This window comes from Chrysochloris asiatica, unplaced genomic scaffold, assembly GCF_000296735.1.
Source record: "Chrysochloris asiatica unplaced genomic scaffold, ChrAsi1.0 scaffold00409, whole genome shotgun sequence".
Taxonomy (NCBI): Eukaryota; Metazoa; Chordata; class Mammalia; order Afrosoricida; family Chrysochloridae; genus Chrysochloris; species Chrysochloris asiatica.
Window position 1 is genome coordinate 472259 of NW_006408927.1, and position 21808 is coordinate 494066.

Sequence of the window (21808 nt, forward strand, 5' to 3'; positions counted from 1 at the left end):
GCGGGGCCCGAGGGCCCGGCGCGGGGCCCCAAGGTGTCGTTCTCGTGCCGCGGGGCGGCCGCGGGCCCCAGCCCAGCGCCAGCAGATGAGGCGGGCAGCGAGGAGGCGGGCCCGGCCGGGGAGCCGCGCGGCAGCCAGGCCAGCTTCATGCAGCGCCAGTTCGGCGCGCTCCTGCAGCCCGGTGTCAACAAGTTCTCGCTGCGGATGTTTGGCAGCCAGAAGGCCGTGGAGCGCGAGCAGGAACGCGTCAAGTCGGCGGGGGCCTGGATCATCCACCCCTACAGCGACTTCAGGTAGCTCCGCCGCGCCGAGGGGCCGTCCTTGGCGTGTCTGGAAGGCGGGGCGGCGCGCCTCACGGGTGACCTCGGGCCCCTCGGTGACCTCGGGCGAGCCCGGACCCGCCTCAGAGTGACCCGAGCGCTTGTGACTCCGCCCTGGAGGGGCACCTGGCGGTGACCCCGGCGCGCTACTGCCCACGCACCCTGATACCCCTCGGCGGCAGCGTGGCAGGCGGGCGGGGTGGGCGCGTGGCGCGGTCTGCAGGGGTCTGAGCGCTAGGGGCGGAGAGGACAAATAGAGGGGAACGTGGGCGCGGGGAGGCGGCGGAGCGGAAGGAAGGAAGGACGCCCGGGAAGGACGCGCACGGCAGCGACTGGCGGCAACAGGGTTAAGCGACCCCGCGCGCTTCCACAGTGTCCACCTGCGCCCCGCGCCACGGGGCGGTGCATCCTTCTCTGGTCCAGGCGGTTGTGCAAAGAGGGGCACTGTGTATGGAGAGGGGGTGTCCTTAGGAAGGTGGGTTTGTGGCCCGAGGCCACGTCCCCTAAACCAGGGTGCAGCGGGCGTAGAGTTGTTTCTGGGTATTAAACTTGGTCGGCGTGTGTGTCTTGGGCCTCGTACGGTCTGGGCTGTGGGTGTTTGTGGTTCTTGCTTCTGGGTGGGCGTTGTGTGGCCGGTGCGTGTGAAGGCCGCGTGCGCGTAGGCAGGGGTCTGGGGGTGCGGGCCAGCACTGGGGGTGTGTGTGTCCCTAGGGGTGTGTCTACAAGGTGGGCTACTTGTCTGTGTTGGAGTGGTGTGTGTGTTCGCGCGCTCGTGGAGTGGATGTGCAGGTGCCACACGTGTGGTCATGGAAGTGTGAGTGACAGGTGTGCTGGCGATGGGTGTCTGAGTTCGGGGTGTTGGTGTGTACGTGGTACGTCCCAACTGTCCTCGGGAGAACCTGGGAGGGCCGTGTGGTTTCAGCACCAGGGACAGCAGCCGGAGGCCTCTCATTGCCCTGGGGACCTTGTTCTGCCGGGGGTTCTCTCCTCCCTTAGGTTCTGACCCCAGAACAGGGTACCCCATGCTCCTAGATCACCAGAACTCGACAAAAGGGGTTGTGGAAACTCTCCCTTTCCCTGGTCCCTATTGTATTCCCTTTACAACTGGGAAAACTGAGGCCAGGGGCATACAAGTCAGAGATAGATCTTGGAGGAAAGTCTGGGAATGAGGTCCCATTCTCACCCCTTACACTTCCCCTAAGGGATCTAGAGGCATCCAGTGTGGTGGGGTGCTTCTGAACAGCCCCATATGGATGGGATCAGTACTCCTCAACAAATGGTGTGCTGGTAAGGAGAGCTGAAGTAAGCACCCCACCTGTGAAATGAGGGTAAGGAGAGACATTGGACTTGGTTTCCAGAGCTCCCTGTTTACCTGCCCCATCCCAATTGTCTGGAGAGCGACGTCAAAGCCATGGCAGGTAGGCAGAGAGTTCCCTGAGCCCTCCCATGACCCAGCAAAGGCGTGGTAGGCACACGCTAGAACTGCGTGCTCTGGCAGTCAGCCCCTCCTCCATCCTGGGGTGTTTTGGGGCTTCTTAGCTGAGGAAGGGATCCTGTGTAACTGGACTGAGGTGGGGTTGGAGCAAGAATGCTATGACTTGCTTGGGATGGGGGCAGCCCCACTCTGAGGGAAGGGTGGTCAAAGCTGAGAGAGGTGTCACCCAGGAGTGGGTGGCTGGGGCTTCTGTAAGCCCCGCTGTATGGGCAGCTGTGCCCCGTCCAGGTCCTTCTGATGGACAGCCCTGCAAGCGATCTCTGGGCCAAGTGTCCATCTAACCCTCACAGCGACGTGAGGTGGGTGCTGCTTCACATCTGAGAGAGGTGAAGGTTAGGGGCAGAGCTGGGACTCACACTGGGCAGGGCCACCTGGAAGCAAAGCCCTTTACGGCCTCATAGTCTGCGTCTAATCATGGCAGCCACAGGCAAAGGCTTTCTAGGGGTTGTTACAGATATGCCTAGACAGCTCTCCATTCTTGTGACAAAGTCTGAGCCACATAGAATTAATCCACTTTGAATCTTACAATTCAGTGGTATTACGTACAGTCCTTGTATTGTGTTCCCACCCCACGTGCTCTTCAAATTCTTTACCACCCTACACAGAAAGCTTTGCCTCCATCGGCAGATACACCTGTGGGTTACATATTAGGCTGCTAACCAAAAGGTCGGTGGGTAGAACCCACCAGCTACTCCATAGGAGAAAGATGAAGCTGCCTGGTCTGATCTGCGAAGATTTACAGTCTTGGAAACCGTATGAAGCAGTTCTATTTTGTCCTATAGGGCCATTATGAATTGGAATCAATACTTTATTCCTCTTTCGGGCTGAATACTATTCCATTGTGTGGATGGATCACGTTGTGTTTAGCCATCATCGGTTGAGGCACACTTGGGTGGTTTCCACTTTGGGGTAATTGTGAATAGGGCTGCAGTGAGCATTCTCTTCCATAGACGTGTGCTTGTTTGAGTCCCTCTTTTTGTTCTTTTGTTGTTGTTATTGTTAGGTATTGTTGAATCAGTTGCAAGTCATACCAACCCTGTATACGGTTTGTTGTTGTCGTTGCTGTCCAGATGGTTCTAACTCAAAGTGACCCTGTATACGCTGGTTAGTTTGAACCACCAACCTTGCAGCTCAAACCAACCTTGCAATCGAGTGCATGTCGTACAGCGCCACCCTCAGACTGCTTAATTCTCCCTTTTTTTCTAGGAATGGAACCTTTGTATACATACATACGTGCAAGCAGGTTTCAAGGCATTAGTGGAGAATTTCCATTATCTTTTCATTCCATTGTCCACAAGCTTTTTGAAACCCCCCCTTGCAAGTATGTGTGTGCGTGTCTGTTTAGCAGCTATCACTGAGCTGACTCCAACTCGTCCAGGTACAGCTGTGCTCCACAGAGTTTTCAGTGGCTGATTTCTCTAGAGGAGGTTACCAGGCCTTTCTTCTGAGGTGCCTCTGGGTGGCTGCAAACTGCCAACCATTTAGTTAGCAGCTGAGCATTTAACCATTTACACCACCTAAGGACTGTGAGTGTGTGTGTGCACGTGTGTGTATAAGGGGCTTCAAAAAGTTCACGGAAAAATTGAATTTGAAAATAGTGGAATTTTCCCACCAACTGTCTGAAGCCCCCTTGTATATGTGTATGTGTGAATACAATGTGTACGTGTATGTGAACACTTGTGTGCGTGTGTGTGTGTGTGTGTGTGAACTGTTTATGGAATGGGGTCTTTTATGGAGGGATTTTGTATTTGCCTTCCAAATGTGTAAACTGTGAGGCAGGTCTACAGATCCAGGTGCCTCCTCCTCCCCAAGCCTCGACTTGTAGAAGGGACAGTTACTGTCTGGTAACCTGGAGTGACCCCGGTGTGCCATGCACACGGGCTTCAGAGGATGCCAGCTGAAGGTGTCGGAGGGGTGGGGGGAAGGGTTTCCGGTGAAGAGAGACAAGTACAAGGTGTTGCGTGGTTCTGTGTATGTTCCCAGCAGGTTTAGGAGTCCAGGCCTGGCTCTGTGACTGACTAGGCCTCTCTGCTTCAGTTTCCCCAAATGTGAGAGAAAAGGGATTATCTGATTCTCACGGTTGTATTTCAGTATCTCACTGAGCTTCAAAGCTTCTCCTTCTGTCTCCCACCACCACCACCACCCCGCCTCTGCTGGGCCCTCCCTGTAAAGGATAAGCTGTTTCTTCAAGAGGCTCTTGGGTGCAGCCGTCCCATCCTCCAAACCTCTGTGTCACCTTCCCATGGCCACTCCCGCACCTGGAATGACCCTGTCCCATTCCAGTCCCTCCGCTGAGCAGAAACAAGGGGAAGTCTGTGGAACTTGCAGAAGGGCAAACCCCCTCAGCTCCATCATCTCAGGGCTCCTTGGGACAAGCCCAGAGCCAATTCCTTCATTTAGGACCCCCCCCCCGTGGTGGTGCAGAGGGTAAAGTGCTGATCACAGAAAGACTAGAGGTTCCCATCCAGCCAGAGGCTGCTTGGAACAAAGGCCTGGCCATTGAAAACCATACAGAGCAGTTCTCCCCCGACACACATAGGATGGCCACGTGGTGGACGTGGACGTGGTAGGAATGGGATTTTCCTTCTAAAAGCTGGTCCTCCAAGGGCTCGGCATGCAGGAGCTTCCGTGGGGTGTGATGGTGAAGAAGCAAGTATGGGGGACAGGCAGGAAGATTTGGGGTTCAGAAACCTTCCCCTGCTGGCCCCATGACTAGGGAAGGTTTGGTTCCCATTCTTTGCGCACCAAGTGTGAAGGAAGGGGAGTAGATGGCTTGGAGCCTCCTGGGGCCATAGCTGTGGCTGAGGCCTCTCCGAACTCCTGGGGTCTCTGTGTGCCCCAGAAAAAAATAACTACACCATCAGCTCATCAATGCCCCCCACATAACCTACCCCGATTCTAAATGCTCAAAGGGCTCCCAGGTGGCAATAGTAATGCAGGTGAAGGAGGAGAATGGTGTTGGGCAGGTGTGGGGACCCTGAAGCCAGGGAGGGACTGTGGGTCACCTGTGAGTTGGGGTGGGGCTGGGCTGAACTTCAGCCTCCCATTCTGGGCCAACAACTTGCCACCATGACCTCCAGGGGTGGTGGTGTGGGAGAGTGAGGCATGGGGTCTGGGGGTGGGCTCAGGTGTGTATTTTCTGGGAGCTCTGTCTGGGAGGAGCACAGAGATGGCAGGTGTTAAGTACCATCAAGTCAGTTTCGACTCTTAGCGACCCTGTATAGGGTTTCCAAGGAGCGGCTGGTGAGTTTGAACCGCCAACCTTGTGGTTCAAGCCGACCTTTGGGTCCAGTGTTTTATCCCACAGCGCCACACCAGGACTCCCTTCATCTCGGCCATCTGCCTATCAGTACCTATGAGGTTTGACTTCAGTCTTCCCGGTTACTGCTGATTTTCAGGTTCGCCTTCCTGAATTACAGAATTCCTGGTGGTGGCTGCTAGCTGAAAAGTTGGTGGTTCAAACCCACCATCCACTTCTCAGGAGACAGACGAGGCTGTCTTATAGGGTCACTGAGTCAGAACCGACTCGATGGCAGTGAGTTTACTACTGTAACAAGCAGTCCTGGTAGCGCGGTGGGCTAAACATCAGGCTGCTAACCACAAGGTTGGCAGTTCGAACCTTTCAGCCACTCCATGGGAGAACAACAAGGCTGTCTGTCCCCATATAGGGCACAGTCTCAGAAACACTACGGGGCAGCTAGACTCTACGCTATAGGCTTGCTGTGAGTTGGAATTGAGTTGATAACAGTAGGTTTTTGTTGTTGTTTGGTAGTGCAACAGTTAAGTGCTCTGCGGCTAGTGGACAGGTTGGCAGTTCAAACCCACTCCGTGGCTCTGTGGGAGTGAGAACTAGAGCTCTGCTTCTGTAAAGATGATGGCATGGGGGCTCCTGAGGGACAGACCTGCTCTGTCACGTGGGGTTACCATGACTCAGAGCTGACTTGAAGGTACCCAGTAGTCCCTAGAATGTCCCTGGTGGCCAGGTTTGGGTGGGGGAGGGAGAGGACTTGATCTCTTGCCCGGTCCTCAGAGGACGTGTGGTGCTGATGACAAGGGGGCCATGGAGGGGAGGGGGAAGGGCAGGATTGGAGGCCCAGGACCCCTGCCCCCGATGGCCTGGCAGATCAGCAGATCACAATGAGCACCCCGCTCTGCAAATCCTTTAGTCATTTGCCTCGGTCCTAAACCGCATAGCTGTGCTGGGGTTGCGGCCGAGGATCTGCTTGGCATTCAGCCATCAGGAGACAGACCCATTTTCCAGAGTGGAGGAATGAGGCCCAGGGCCTCCAACTGGGAGGAAACAAGGTCCTCTTCATGAAGGGCAGGGGTGGGTGACCAAGACCCCCTCCACACTTAGAGGAATCTTTGGTCACTGACTCTCTTCTTTAAGCAATTCAGGTCCCTCAGGCCCCCTGACCTGATGCCCAGCCAAGCTGGGAGCCTCTGGGGTGGGGGACACTCCAAAGGCCATACGTGACCTGATAGTCCCCTATCAGCAAACTCTGTGTCTTAGCCTGGAAACACCCAAACCAGCAAGCACAGACCACCCCAACTCCTACCTGCCTTGGCTATCAGCAGGGTGGTTCAAATTGCACTCTCCCATCGCCCCACCCCATGCCCTCTTAGAGCCCCCAACCCAAGCCCCCTGCCACTGAGTCAATTCCTACTCATGGCGGCCCCTATAGGACAGAGGAGGGATGGTCTTGAGCGTTTCCGAAACTGTACATGGTTAAGAGAACAGATTGCCTAGTTCTTCTCCTGTGGAGTGGCTGATGGGTTTGAACCATCCAACTTGTGGTTAGCAGCCTAATGCCGAACTCACTGCATCTCCAAGTCGCCTTTCCTGCCTACCCTCCACTCCTACCTCCCCTTACTCCCTCTGCTCTAGCTAAACCCCCCCCACTACAGTCACGACGCCCACTAAAAGTGAAAATCTCATTTCAGCCTCAGGACCTTTGCACTGGCTGTTCCTGCAGTGCTGAGCTCCTTCTCCGTCCTTCCCCCAGAAGCCCATCCCATTCTGGCTAAAGAGCTCACCCCCACCACCATCTGGCTGGGTCACAGTGTCCCTCACATGCATTGATCTGTTTGTGCACATCCCTCACCTGTCCTGTCCCTGCTGGAAACCCCAAGGTGGGTGGGAGTGTGTGGTTATGGAGTGTGGGGCTAAGGTCCTGGAATGTCTGCTCTGTCCCTGCAGTGTCTAGGAGCCCGTCTGTCATCACCCTGAGAGTCTCCCTTTCCTAATCCCTCCTCCTGCTCCTAATCCTTTAGCCCATACCTGGTCTAATCTAACCCCCAGCCCCTAATTCCTCCCAGATTTGCTCCATTTGTCATCCTGGCCTGCCTCCCGCCTGATTCTCCTCTCCTATGGGGTCCTGCCTGCCTGTGCCCTTCCTAACTGTCCGGGTGGGGTGCTGAGGACGCCTGGACAGAGCCTTCCCCGACACACATGGGCTAGAGAGGATTGGAGGAGGAGATATCGCTGCTCGACTCCAGTCTCTGCTAACTAGAGCTTCAGCCAACTCACTCCTGCCGCCAGGCCTCACTTTCCCCACCTGTCACCAGACCAATGATAAACTGATGCCATGGTGCTCTGGCGGCGGAACCCTCTGGACCCCTTTGGACCCCGCTCCTGGGTCCTCAGCTATAAAATCGGAGCCACTTGCCAATTGGGGGGCTTTAGAAGGGAGGGCCCTGAGCACTGGACACCCAAGCCCTAAGCTTTGGCCTCAGGTTCAGATTCTTGTCACTGCTGCCTCACCTCACTGGGCCTCAGTTTCCCCATCTGCAGGGTCTCTGGAAAAACTGGAGGAGAGACGAGAAGTAACCGAGCAAGGACACTTTGGGGAGGGGGGAAGCAGCAAGTAGGTGGCCCCTCAGCCCTGGCTAGTGCCTGGGGCCCTAGAGGTTTCAGAGATGAGCAAGTATCCTAGCTGGGGATCTGTGCCCACCCACCCTGATTCAGGGGAAAGGCGGAGTACTGGACTGCAAGCAAGGTCATTTGATTTTAGCCTTAACGAAGCAGGGAGGAGACCCCCACAATTGACCATGCCAGTTCTTAGCTCAGCATCTCAGCACCGCAGATGTCTTTTAGGGGGCTGTCCCACCAGCCTAACCCCCTCTCCACAGTGACCAGAGTCCCCAGGTCCACTTGATGACCCAGATCTGAGCGTGTTCAAGGGGTGCGCAGAGGTTGTGGTTTGCTGGGCTCTTCCCTCTTGATTTACGGACGAAGAGACTGAGGTTCCAAGGGGTTGGAGGGACTTGCCCAAGGTCACACGTGTTAGTGAGCAAGAGAAGCAGAGTGTCACCCCATTCTGCTGACGCCACCGTGATGTTCGACGTTGGATCCTTTCCAGACTTTGGCTCTTACAGATGGAGCTGCTGTGAGCATCTTACTACAAATTACTTTTTAATGTTATTCCTCCTTTTGGACCGTTTCCTCGTGCTCAAATCCCTGAAGTGGAACTCCTGGGTCACCAGGCAGGCGTGGTGTTAATAGCTCTTCCCTCGCAGTGCCGTCCAGAAAGATGGAGCCAGCTTACCGTGGCTCCCAACCCACACACTCACCTGGCTTTGTTATTGCTAGGGCCTTCAGTCTTCTTGGAACCTCAGTCTCTTCTTCTAGCAATCAGAAAGGAAGACCCCAGGAGGTCACAGGCTTCTGATAGTCCTTCCTGATGCAGTCACGTACGTGTGTGATGTGTGTGATGGGACCTTCAGGAAATGGTGCCGTGACCATAGTCATGGTGGATTGGAGGCTGGACCGAAAGACCAACTCCCTAGAAGCCCCCAGGCTTAATATAATTTCATAATATTAAGTAGGGCTAACATGAAATCCTATGGAGCTCTGGTAGTGTAGTGGTTACAAATCGGGCTGCTAGCCTCAGGGTCAGCAGTTCGAAACTACCAGGTGTTCTGCGGGAGAAAGATGAGGCTTTCTGCTCTCATAAAGATTTACAGCCTCGAAAACCCTGTACAGGGTCGCTGTGAGGCGGAAACGACTCCACGGCACATAACAACAACAACATGAAATCCTAGTGTGGTGCCTTAGGATAAGCACTGGACTACAAGGTTGGTATGAACCACAAGGTTGGCAGTTCAAACTCACCAGCCACTCCTCCGGAACCCTAGACAAGGTCGTTATGAGTGGTCACTGACTGGACAGCACTTAACAACAACAACAACAACATAATCCATGGTCAGGCAGGGAGGTCTCTTCCCTGCACCATTAGGAGCGAAATCAAATGATTGGCTTGGAAATTCAAGACACCCTTGCTGAAATGTGCATGGGGCGTGTCAGCTCACACACTCCGCAGGTCTGATTGGCTAAGACTCACTGTCTTGATTACTAAGGGCTGCCTTTGCCTGTGGATCTTCCTGGGTGACTGGTCCCTCCAACCATGTGCCCAATCCAACGATCAAAAAAGAAAAAGCAATCCATTGACATGTGCCATTAAGTTGATCCCAAGTCATAATGACTATTTAGGACTTCTAAAACTAGCAGACAGCTTCATCCATACCCCGAGGAGTGGCTGCTGTTGGTAAGTCAGGGCCTACCTTACAGTGCCACCGGAGCTCACAGCCCAGTGACAGATATGCTCTTTAAATGTCCCTATCCCTCGAGTCTTTCCCAGGTGGGCATTTAGACTTGACCTTGGGGACATGTGTCCCTTCTGGACGTATTTGGGAGGGGAAGCAGCTGGTCGTCACTTTTCACACGAATTTGCTATATTAAAGGTCCCAGGTCCTGTTGATCATGCCTCCAAGTCCTCTGCTCTGGCCCTGGCCCCAGCCTTGGCCTCTCTCTTGTCTCTTGGGCCAGCTCCCTGGCCACTTCTCAGTGTCTGACTCCCAAAGACGTTCCAGAAGTGGAAACACGGCTCAGCTCCTCAGGTTGGAGTTGGGGGGCTGTACTGCCGTGGTCCCAGCCTCTCTACAGGTTCTAGTTCTCCCTGCCCCACTCCATTGTGCTGTGGATCCAACACCCACGCGGTGTCCCTGCCTGGCCTCCTCGCTCTAAATTCTCAAGTACCAGCTTTTCTCTCCCTGGTACTCTTTGAAGGCCAGCTTGTGCCAGGCACATTGTCCACGGGTTTTTGATCAGGCTAAACATTTCATCTATTTTTGAGCGACCTCTTGGGCTCCTAAGGTCTTTAGATTCTTCAAGGAAGGGAGGTCAGAACTGGGCTGGAAGGGAAGGTTCGGGAGGCCTACAGGGAGGGAGTCCACACCAGTGAGGATGGCTGGGGGTCATGCTTTGTGGTCTGATGGGGAGGAGGGTCAGGCAGCCGGGAAGGTGCCCCTCTCGGGGCTGATCCTGGAGCTGTGACCTGCCCCTCGCCTCCCTCTCCCAGGTTCTACTGGGATTTCACCATGCTGCTGTTCATGGTGGGGAACCTGATCATCATTCCCGTGGGCATCACCTTCTTCAAAGACGAGACCACGGCCCCGTGGATCGTGTTCAATGTGGTCTCAGATACCTTCTTCCTCATGGACCTGGTGCTGAACTTTCGCACTGGCATCGTCATCGAGGACAACACGGAGATTATCCTCGACCCCGAGAAGATCAAGAAGAAGTACCTGCGCACGTGGTTCGTGGTGGACTTTGTGTCCTCCATTCCCGTGGACTACATTTTCCTCATCGTAGAAAAAGGCATCGACTCTGAGGTTTACAAGACTGCGCGTGCGCTGCGCATTGTGCGCTTCACTAAGATCCTCAGCCTCCTGCGGCTGCTACGCCTTTCGCGCCTCATCCGCTACATCCACCAGTGGGAGGAGGTGAGTGGGGGCCGCAGGGGCGGAGCTCAGAGGGAGCCCCAGGGGTGAGGGGCGGGGCCAAGGAGGAAGGGTGGGGCCAAAAGTCTCTAGGGGCGGAGCCACAGTGTAAAACCTGCAGTTGGGGCGGTGGGGAGGTGTAGGTTGCAGGCTGTGGGCTGGGCACAGGCAGGGCATGAAGACCGTAACACCGGGATATACCTCCCTCTGTCTTCATTCAGTCCTGTGAGAGTTGGGGTCCAAGCCACTATGGCACTGGGAAAAACAGGCTCGGAGAAGTAAAATCACATCCATTGCCCCAAGTCTAATGCGACTCCTGTACACTGTCCCTCACTGACTCTGTTTCTGAGGTACAGAGGCAGAGTGTGTGGGGCAGAACTCAGGGTCTTGGAGCACATCGGGGCTGGAGGTGGGGAGGGTGCACAATGGAAGCCAGGCAGGGGCCAAGGGGCTCAGCCGCCATTGTCTCCCCAATCCCCACCCCCAGATCTTCCATATGACCTATGACCTGGCCAGCGCGGTCATGCGCATCTGCAACCTTATCAGCATGATGCTGTTGTTATGCCACTGGGATGGCTGTCTGCAGTTCCTGGTCCCCATGCTGCAGGACTTCCCGCACAACTGCTGGGTCTCCATCAACAACATGGTGGTGAGCAGCCCACTGGGGCCGGTCAGCTGCACAGCCAAAGGCTGCAAGGGCCATGAGTACCTGGGAGGGGGCGTCCCACCACAGGTCCCCGTGAGTGCCCGGGAGGGGCGTCCCACCACAGGTCCCCGTGAGTACCCGGGAGGGGGCATCCCACCACAGGTCCCCGTGAGTGCCCGGGAGGGGCGTCCCACCACAGGTCCCCGTGAGTGCCCGGGAGGGGGCGTCCTGTCTCAGGCCCCCCCCCCTCCGTTAGTGCCCGGAAGGGAGCGTCCTACACCTCAAGTCCCTCATTAAGTGCCCCTGAGGACTATCCCATATCTCGAGTCCCCGATTAGTGCCCAGAGGGCTATCCCACGCTTCAAGTCCCCCATTAATGCTCTTGGGGTTGGCCCATCACACTGAGACATTACAATGTCTTTGAGCCTTTTAAACCCCAGTTCCCTTGGGGGCCCTTCCGAGGGAGTTGTTGATTTTTAATCAGTTTTGTCACCATAGAAAATCGGATCTACTTAAAACTTCCCTTCAGACTGACTCCTCTCTTTTACTTACATAAATTTGTTTTAAAGAAACAATTACATTGAGACTTTTGATGATGGGGAAAGTGGAATTTTGCCCCCTACGAAATGAAAGTGCCAAGTGGGAAGGCCCAGGTCTGGGTGGAGGCAGGTGTGAAGGCTGAGTTAGCACTGCACTTCCGGGGAGCAGGGACCCAGGGACATACGGAGGGGTTGGAATGGTTCTTGGACTGGGCACACAGCAGGTGGGCACTATTGGGGGAAGATGCTGCAGAGGGAAAACCCGTGGGTGCCCACTCCGGCGCCTGGCACAGCTTCCCGACTGAGACAGCCCATTGTCTGGTGGACACCAGCACATGTGGCCCCATTTCCTGACCACAGCCCGCTGCTCCCCCTGCCACCACCCCCCTCCACCCCTCCAGCCGGGGTCAGCTGAGGACTCGGGGTGGGGGTGGAGCAGGGCCGCCTGGGTGCCGCCTGGTGCCTTTGCCTGCCCTGTCCTGTCCTTCTGCTCTGACCCAGAGTCTCTGCTTGGCCTGTCCCCCAAGGCTCCTAGAACATTCACCTCCTCTGACCTCAGTTTTCTCATGAATGAATGGGAAGGCAGCTTCATGGCATATCTTCTCCCTGAGCCTCAGTGTTCCTGTCAGCAAAATGGATCTGACTGCAGCCACCGTCCCCCACCCCCACCCCCCATTTACAGTTCCTCTTGGTTACCTCTGAGCATCCGGAGCTTACCCCCCCTGTCACCTGTGAGTGGGTTGAGGGCCCCCTGGTGGTGAGCGCCCACCCACCCAAGCTCCCTGCCTGCAGAATCATTCGTGGAGCGAGCTCTACTCCTTTGCGCTCTTCAAGGCCATGAGTCACATGCTGTGTATCGGGTATGGCCGCCAGGCACCTGAGAGCATGACAGACATCTGGCTGACCATGCTGAGTATGATCGTGGGCGCCACCTGCTACGCCATGTTCATCGGCCACGCCACGGCCCTCATCCAGTCGCTGGACTCTTCGAGACGCCAGTATCAGGAGAAGGTCTGTGGAGGGAGGCTGCCCTGGGAGCCTGAGGGGGACGTTTGTTGTTGTTAGGTGCCATCGAGTCGGTACCACCCCACAATTCCATGTAGTCAGAGAATAGGGGGACCCAGGTGTGGGAGCCACAGGGGAGTTGTGGGGGAGAAGCAGGCAGGAAGGGTCAGGTCCACATAGGGTCTCTGGGCCATCTCGTGGTGAGGTTTTGGGTAGGTCTGATATCTGGGGTCATTCAAGGACACTGAGGAGATGGATCCACGGGGGAGGGTCTGGGGAGAGTGACTGGCCACCCCAACTTGGCCTGGGAGCCTGGGAAAGTCTCCATCAGGCTAACTCCAAGGTAGAGTCCTGGGATGGCACTGTAGGACCCGCACTGGACGGCTAACTGCAAGGTCAGGGGTTCAAACCCACCAGCTGCTCCTGGGAAACTCTGTCACTATTGTTGGAACTGACTCAATGGAGGTTAACAAACACAGTCCCAGGATGAGTGTGGGGGCCCCCTGAAGGAACAGGAAGGACTGAGGAGAAGCAGAGTCCTCGGGTGGCACTAGAAGGGTCAGGACTCTCAACTGCAAGGTCAGTGGTTCAAACCCATCAGCGTTTCCTCGGAAACCCTATACGGGGTCGCTATGAGTGGGAACCAACACTTAATGACAACAGGAGACCAGCATAGCACCAGGTCCAACCTCCGTGAGTTCTACTGTCTGCCTCAGTCTTGTCCTTCTAGGATAAGCCCTGGACCGCTAACCACAAGGTTGGTGGTTCAAACCCACCCACTGCTCCTCGAAAACCCTAAACAGCGTCGCTGTAAGTTGGAATCAACTCAACAGCACTCAACAACAACAACAAGGCCCCTCTGGATGCTGCCCCATTGTCCTAAACCCGGCCTTTATGGCGGGCCCAGTGCCAGGCGTCCCTGCTGTCCGGAAACGGCGGGCCTCACACCCAAACATGAGCTGGTGCCGCCACCCGCCCGCCGTCACGGGTTCTGCTGAGCTCAGGGCAGCTGCAGCTGGGCAGGGGGCTGGGTGGAAGTGGGGCTGGGGCTCCCCGGGTGCCCTTCTGGGATAGCAGGGCCTGGTACTCATGTGGGGAGCTAACCCAACCAGCAGGAAGGAGAGTTTGGGAGGGGGCTCTGGAATTTCAGGCTGGACTTGGGGTAGGGACCCGGTGGAACTGAGTGGGGTCACGGCCAGATAAAATCCAAGAGGTCTAGTTCTATTGGAAGGAGTCCTGGTGACGTAGTGGGTTAGGTGCTGGGCTAATTGCAAGGTCAGTGGTTCAAGCCCACCGGAAAGATGAAGCTGTCTGCTCTGGTAAAGATTTAGACTTGCAAATGTTGTACAGGGTCACGATGTGTCAGAGTGACTATGGAATTGTTGCTATGTGCTGTGGAGTCGGTTCTGACTCATAGCGACCCTGTACAGAGTTTCCGAGGCTGTAAATCTTTACAGGAGCAGAAAGCCTCATCTTTCTCCCGCGGAACAGCTGGTAGTTTCGAAGTGTTAACCGTGAGATTAGCAGCTCAAATCATAACCACTATGGGATTGTTGTTGTTAAGTGCCGTCGAGTCAGTTCCAACCCATAGGTGACCCTGTATAGGGTTTCCAAGGAGTGACTGGTGAGCTTGAACCGCTGACCTTGCAGTTCAAACGGCTTTGCAGTCTGGCGCATTAACCCACAGCGCCACACCAGAACTCCGTTGTGGGATTAGGTTTGGTTATATTTGAATTTCAGAAAAACAAGTAATATTTTTTAGCATAGGTATCTCCCAAATAGGAGCCCTGTTGGCACAGCTTTGGGCTGCTAACTGCATAGTCAGCGGTTCAAACACACCCACAGGAGAAAGATGTGGCAGTCTGCTCCCGTAGATTTACAACGTTGTGCTCAGCCCATACGTAAGGTCACAGTGAGACGTGGCATGGGCTTGGTGTATTCCAAATCTCGAATGGGATACCCTTATACTAAGCACTTTTCTTGTTTATGTGGAACCGTCACATGCTGAGTTTTCTGTATTTTGTGTTTGGTTGTTACTGTTGTGAAGTTGGGAGAGCCCCGGATTGTCCCATGTGGGATAGCGATCTGACTCTCCACACTTCCGGTTACAGTACAAGCAGGTGGAGCAGTACATGTCCTTCCACAAGCTGCCCGCCGACTTCCGCCAGAAGATCCACGACTACTATGAGCATCGGTACCAGGGCAAGATGTTCGATGAGGACAGTATCCTGGGCGAGCTCAACGGGCCGCTGCGGGAGGTGAGAGGCCCAGGGCGCAGGCGCGGCAGGTGTGGGGCGTAGAGCGGGCTGTGGACGGCGAGGGGCCCAGGGCGCAGGCGCGGCATAGGCCGCGTGGCGGGCGTGGGGCAGAGAGCCGGCTGTGGGAGGTGCGGGGCCCAGGGCGGGAGGCATGGAGAGGGGCCTGTGACTTTGAGCAGGTGACACCTGGGTGAAGCCGAGTTACATGTAGAGCACCTGTACACAGTGGGTGCTCACTAGCACAGGTGTGACTGTCATTTCCCTGTCCATCCGTCCATCCTCTGTCCATGCCAGATGTGTTGGGATAGCTGCAGGCAGCGCTCTTTAGTGTCTTCCAGTTCGGTGACTGGGAGCAGGACCCAGGTGTCCGCAGGGCTGAGCTCCCTCCTGAAGGACCGGGGAATGGTCCCCCTGGGCTTGGGGCCGCCTCAGTCCATGTCTGTCTTTGTCCTCACGTGGCTGTGTGCCCTCTGTGGGCATCTGTCCTGATTTCCCTCTTCTGAGGACATCAAGGAACCCTGGTGACGCTGTGGGTTAGGCGCTGGGCTGCTAACCACAGAGGCCCACCAGCCGCTCCCAGGAAGAAAGATGAGGCAGTCTGCTCCTGTGAAGAAACCCTCAGGAACAGTTGGACACTGTCCTATGTGGTCACTGAGAATCTAGGCTTGGTTATTTATATAAGGACACCCAACACTGGGCTAGGACCTCCTCCAATATGGCTTCATGTCAATGGAGGACACTTGCAGAGATTTGGATCGCCAGGGCTTCATCAGATAAGCACTGGACTGTGAACCACAAGGTTTTCGGTTCAAATCCACCAGCCGCTCCGTGGGATAGATAAGACTTTCTCCTGCAAGTATTTAAAACCTCAAACCCTATATAGGGTCGTTATGAGTCAGAACAGACGCTGCAGCACATAACAACTACAGCAGAGATCCCATTTCCAAATTAGGTCGCATTGTCATGTACCCCGCTTAGGACTTGAGCTTGTCTTTTTGGTGACACAGTTAGACCCTTAGCACTCACCAAGCAGTTATTGAGCACCTACTGTGTACCCTAGCCTGTGCTGCGCTGCAGTGGTCTCAGCCTCAGGGAGGTGGGGCTGAGCAGCTGCTCAGGGTGGGCCCACACAGCTGGGATGCTCAGCACCCATGGTCGGGGAGGGGATGTGTGTAGGAGGCCAGGTGTGAATTGTGCAGGGATTCGCCTAGGACATCCCCGGTGGAGGGCAGGACAAGGACAAAGGCCTCGGCCTCAGGAGAGGATCACTGGTGATGTGGGGTGGAGGGATCATGTGTACACATGTTGTTTTCCGGATGCAGAGTGATTTTCTCCATTGAAAGCTCTTTTGTGTTTGGCAATCGTTTAAACGTGGACACAGTTTCAAAGTCAAATCTAGAAAACACAAAACACTCGGGCAAGTCTAGCTCCTGCCCCTAACCCCCAGCTGCTCTTGTCCTTCCTTCCTTGAAAGGTTTTACTGTGATTGGGGAGAAAGTTTGCAGGGCACATCCGTTTTCCCGCAGACTGATTGCAGTTCCCACCGTATCACAGTGCTCTTCCCACTTCCTCCACACGTTTCCCATTTCCTTTCCCCCTCCTCTCCTATCCCGCCTGCCTTCTGAGCTTTTTTCCTGGGAAAATGCTGCCCTTTCATCTCCTAGGGTTGGTTGTTCTAGGGAATGTGTACACCCCCCCCCCCGTGTGATTATTCACCTCTTGTTGTTGTTGTTGTTAAGTACTGTGGAGTCGGTTCCAACTCACAGTGACCCTGCACAGACTTTCCAAGGCTGCAAATCTTTACACAGGAGTAGAACGCCTCATCTTTCTTCCACGGAACAGCTGGTAGTTTTGATCTGCTGACCTTGAGGTTAGCAGCCCGATTCATAACCACTACGCTACCAGAGCTCCTCCTCTAAGCCTGACTATTGTTTGGCTTAAAGTTGAGCCATGGGACCCCTTCCTTCTTTATTTTTGAGGTTTGAACACATTTATTTCTTGCCAGCTTTCAACTGATGATGAAACTCATTTTTAAAAAGAAGTCCCAAACATTTTCCAACCTTTCTCCTTCTCTTCCATTTGTGGCAAGTCACAAATAATAGTGCCTATTTTGAATATAGTTTTTCTTGATTATACAGATAATTTAGACTCAATGCAGGAAGCTTGGGACTTTCCATTGATTCTCTTGGGTTTTCCAGACAGTCATATTACCTGCCAAGAGTTATCATTTTACTATTTACTCTTCAAATGCTTTTTCTTGTCTGATTGTGTGGGTCAGTGTCGCCAATATGTTGTTGTTGTTGTTAGGTGCCATCGAGTCAGTACTGACTCATAGTGATCTTATACACAGCAGAATGAAACACTGCCCGCTCCTGGGCCAACCTCACTACTGTTGCCACACTTGAGTCCATCGATGCTGCCACTGTGCCAATCCATCTTGTTGCGGGTCTTCCTCTTTTTTGCTGATTCTCTACTTTACCAAACATGATATCCTTCTCCAGTGACTGCTCCCTCCTGACAATATGTCCAAAGTACGAGAGACGAAGTCTGGCCATCCTGGCCTCCAGGGAGCACTCTGGCTGCACTTCTTCCAACATAGATCTCTTGGTTCTTTTGGCAGCCCATGGTACTTTCAATATTCTCCTCCAACACCATAACTCAAAAGCATCAATTCTTCTGTGGTCTTCCTTATTCACTGTCCAGCTTTCCACATCCATATGAGGTTATTGAAAATACCATGGCTTGGGTCAGGCACACCTTAGTCCTCAAGCTGACATCTCTGCTCTTCAACACTTTAAAAAGGTCTCGTGCAGCAGATTTGCCTAATGCACTACGTTGTTTGATTTCTTGACTGCTGCTTCTGTGAGTGTTAATGCTTGATCGCCAATATGGTACTGTATATAGAATGGAATGTGTGAGCATCTTTCTTTATCCTGCCTTTGAGAGGAAAACATTCAGTGTTTGGCCACTAAGTTTAGGTTGAGATTATAAACCCATTTCAGAGATGAGGAAACTGAGGGTCCCTAAGAGACAAAACAGTCCCAAAGGCGTGGTGAAATAGTAAGTAGGGGCCAGGCCCATGCCCTGACACCACCCCTGCCTCCTGCTCCCCATTCGCACAGGAGATTGTCAACTTTAACTGCCGGAAGCTGGTGGCCTCAATGCCTCTGTTTGCTAATGCTGACCCCAACTTTGTGACTGCCATGCTGACCAAGCTCAAGTTCGAGGTCTTCCAGCCAGGGGACTACATCATCCGCGAGGGTACCATTGGCAAGAAGATGTACTTCATCCAACACGGTGTGGTCAGCGTGCTGACCAAGGGCAACAAGGAGATGAAACTGTCCGACGGCTCCTACTTCGGGGGTGAGTGTCTGGGGCCAAGGTGAGAACTGGGGAGGAGGGTGTAGGGTCACTAGGAGGAAGAGGTGGGCTCCAGCACTGCATCAGCTGAGGGCACATCCCTTGGCCACGCACAGAGATCTGCCTGCTGACGCGGGGCCGGCGCACGGCCAGCGTGCGGGCTGACACCTACTGCCGCCTGTACTCACTGAGCGTGGACAACTTCAATGAGGTGCTGGAGGAGTATCCCATGATGCGCCGCGCCTTCGAGACCGTTGCCATAGACCGGCTAGACCGCATCGGTGAGTGGGGGACTCACCTGGCTGGAGCGGGGCGGGGACTCGCGGACCCATCAACCTGCAGCGTTTCCAATTGCGCTGTGGCTCTTGAGGCAGCAGGGCGGCCCTGTCCTGTGGCTGAACCCTGCCGAGATGGACAAGGCAGCCATGCTATGTCACAGAAGAGGGGAGAGGGTGTTGGGATGGGGCTTCACTGAGATGGTGATACTGAGTGGGGACTGAGATGAATGGGTGTTGCCAGGTACAAGGAGGGGGGCGGGGAGGCATGTTCCAGCATATGCCAAGGCCCTGAGGTAGGTAGGAAGCTTGGAAGCTTGGGAAGGTCAGGCGGGCAGGGTCAGACCTACACAGAGTTTGGACTGTAAACCAGGAGCATTAAGGAGTCATGGAGGATTCTAGGCAGGTGGAGTACCTGGCTAGATTTGCATTCTTCAAGGGGGAGTAGGTCAGCAGGAGGTGCGAGAAGATGGTGGTCCTGCTCAGTGAAGGCTACCCATAGGTAAGAGGTTCCCAGCTATGGCTGAGGGAGAACCCTCAGAACTTGCTGATGACTCAGCAGCAGATGATGACTGAACCAGGGCTAGGAGGAGGTACTGGTGGTGCGGTGGTGAGACCACAGTATTAGCAAGTGCTCAGTGTGTCTGCTTGCCACTAGCAGGTGTTCAATACACCTGGGTATGTTGGGGGCCTAGGTGTATTTTCTGTGTACAGTAGGTTCTTCATACATGCTTGCTAGCTGTGGCATTGTAGGATAATCATTGAACAGCTAACCACAAGGTTAGTGGTTCAAATCCAGCAGCCCTGCCTCAGAAACTCTATGTTGTTGTTGTAGTTGTTAGGTGCCATCATGTTGGTTCCAACCGTAACAACCTTATGCACAACAGAAGGAAATGCCAACCAGTCCTGTACCAACCTCACGATCATTGTTAAGCTTGAGCCCATTGCTACTGCCACGGTGCCCATCCATCTCGTTGGGCGTCTTCCTCTTTTTCACTGACTCTCCACTTTAACAAACGTGATGTCCTCTAGAGCTGGTTCCTCCAGATAGTAGGTCCTAAGTATGAGAGACAAAGTCTTGCCTGGCTTCTAAGGAGCACTCTGGCTTCACTTCTTCCAACGCAGATTGGTTTATCCTTCTAGCAGTCCATGGTACTTTGAATATTTTTCTCCAATGCCATACTTCAAATGCATCAGTACAGCTTCCTTTTTCGTCGTCCAGCTTTCGCATACATCCGAGGTTATTGAAAATACTGTGGCTCGGGTCAGGTGCACCTTAGTCCTCAAGCTGACATCTTTGTCTTGTGCAGCAGATTTGCCCAGCGCAGTGAGTTGTTTAATGTCCTGATTGCTGCTTCCATGAGTGTTGATAGTGGATGTAAGCAAAAGGAAGTCTTGAAAACCTCCGTTTTCTTCTCCATTTATCTTGATATTATGGATCCAGTCATAAGTTCTCTTTGCTTTCAGCAAGCAAGAGCGTATCATCTGCATATCACAAGTTGTTAATGAGTATTAACTACATTCACAGTGTTGCTATGAGGCAGAAGAGCACTTAAAGGCCCCCACTTCCACACTGGCTAGATACCACAGATGTAGATCGTACACTACAGGCACTCAGTATCTGTCTGCTGTATACAGCAGGTGCTCATGCTTGTTCTTCACAGAAGGTGCTTCATGTATATTTGCTGTATACAGCAGGGGCTCCATGTGTTTGCTGCACAAAGAAGACAACAGACATCTTACTGTATGCAGGAGGCAGTGAATACTTGTTTGGTGTATACAGCAGGTACTTAACACCTGCATATAGCAGGTGCTCAGTGTGCACTTATGTGTAGTAGGTGTTCGGTATCTGCTTGGTACGCCTGGAGACACTCTGTGCCAACTTACTGCATGCAGCAGGCACTGTACACAGCAGGCGCTCATTTCGTGCATTGGAGGAGCACAGAGGTCTGCAGTATATGCTTGGTGTGTGCAGAGATGTGTCAGACCTGCTTGTTGTAAGTAGCAGGCACGCACTGCCTGTTCACTGTACTGAGCACCCCTATGCTTGCTGTGATGTGAGCCCGCGCTCCCTCCTGCGCTCGGCTCACCGCCCTTCTCCTCACCCAGGCAAGAAGAACTCGATCTTGCTACACAAGGTGCAGCATGACCTCAACTCAGGCGTGTTCAACAACCAGGAAAACGCCATCATTCAGGAGATTGTTAAATATGACCGGGAGATGGTGCAGCAGGCGGAGCGCGGCCGCGTGCTCTTCCCACCACCTCCACCTCCGCAAGTCACCTCGGCCATTGCCACGCTGCAGCAGGCCGTGGCCATGAGCTTCTGCCCGCAGGCGGCGCGCCCACTCGTGGGCCCGCTGGCGCTCGGCTCACCGCGCCTTGTGCGCCGCATGCCGCCTGCACCCCAGGCACCTGGGCCCACGCCACCTGCCGCCAGCCCCCCGGGCGCACCCGCCAGCCCCCGGGCACCGCGGACCTCGCCCTATGCTGGCGCCCCTGGCTCCCCTGCCGGCCCTCGCGCTGGTCCTGTGCTGCCTGCGCGCCGCCTGAGCCGTGCGTCACGTCCGCTGTCCGCCTCGCAGCCCTCGCTGCCCCATGGCGCGGCTGCGGCCTCCACTGCCGGCCCAGGCCCCGTGCGCCCAGCCAGCAGCTCTACACCGCGCCTGGGCCCCGCGCCTGCGGTTACAAGGGGCGCTGCGCCGAGCCCGGACTGCAGGGACTCAGCCTCGCCCGGCGTCACCGCCGGCACCCTAGACCCGCTGGACTCTGCGCGTTCGCGCCTATCGTCCAACTTGTGACCCTTGCTGCGCCACGCCGCCCCGCGGGGACCGGGCGGGCCAGGGCTGTGGGCCCGTCCATCAGACCAAAGCCATGCCATTCCGCGCTGCCCTGGCCCGCCCGCCCCACAAGCCATAGAGAGACGTAGGTAGCCTAGTCGGCAGGGCGAGCTGGGCCGGACAGTCCCCAAACATCCCAGGCTGGCCCTTCATCGCCCTGCACCCACCCCCATTGCCCCTGCCCTGGCGGCCATGCGTGCGTGGGAGGGGGCTCCCTTCACCTCGGTGCCTCAGTTCCCCGACTCTTGATGGGGATGGGGCCCGTGGCCGAGAGGAGATGGCTGTGGTGTCC

The 21808-nt window shown here is 55.0% G+C and overlaps 1 protein-coding gene across 1 annotated transcript; it reads left to right on the top strand.

The window, feature by feature from the left end:
- Nucleotides 1-3: 3 nt before the first annotated feature.
- Nucleotides 4-21477, top strand: HCN2 (hyperpolarization activated cyclic nucleotide-gated potassium channel 2; the record flags this gene model as incomplete). Its single annotated transcript, XM_006876730.1, has 8 exons — nt 4-293; nt 10176-10599; nt 11084-11245; nt 12574-12792; nt 14898-15044; nt 18167-18407; nt 18521-18685; nt 20789-21477. Coding segments are annotated over 8 exons (2337 nt in total), but the record flags the coding sequence as incomplete, so codon positions are not given.
- Between the last annotated feature and the right edge of the window lie 331 nt (nt 21478-21808).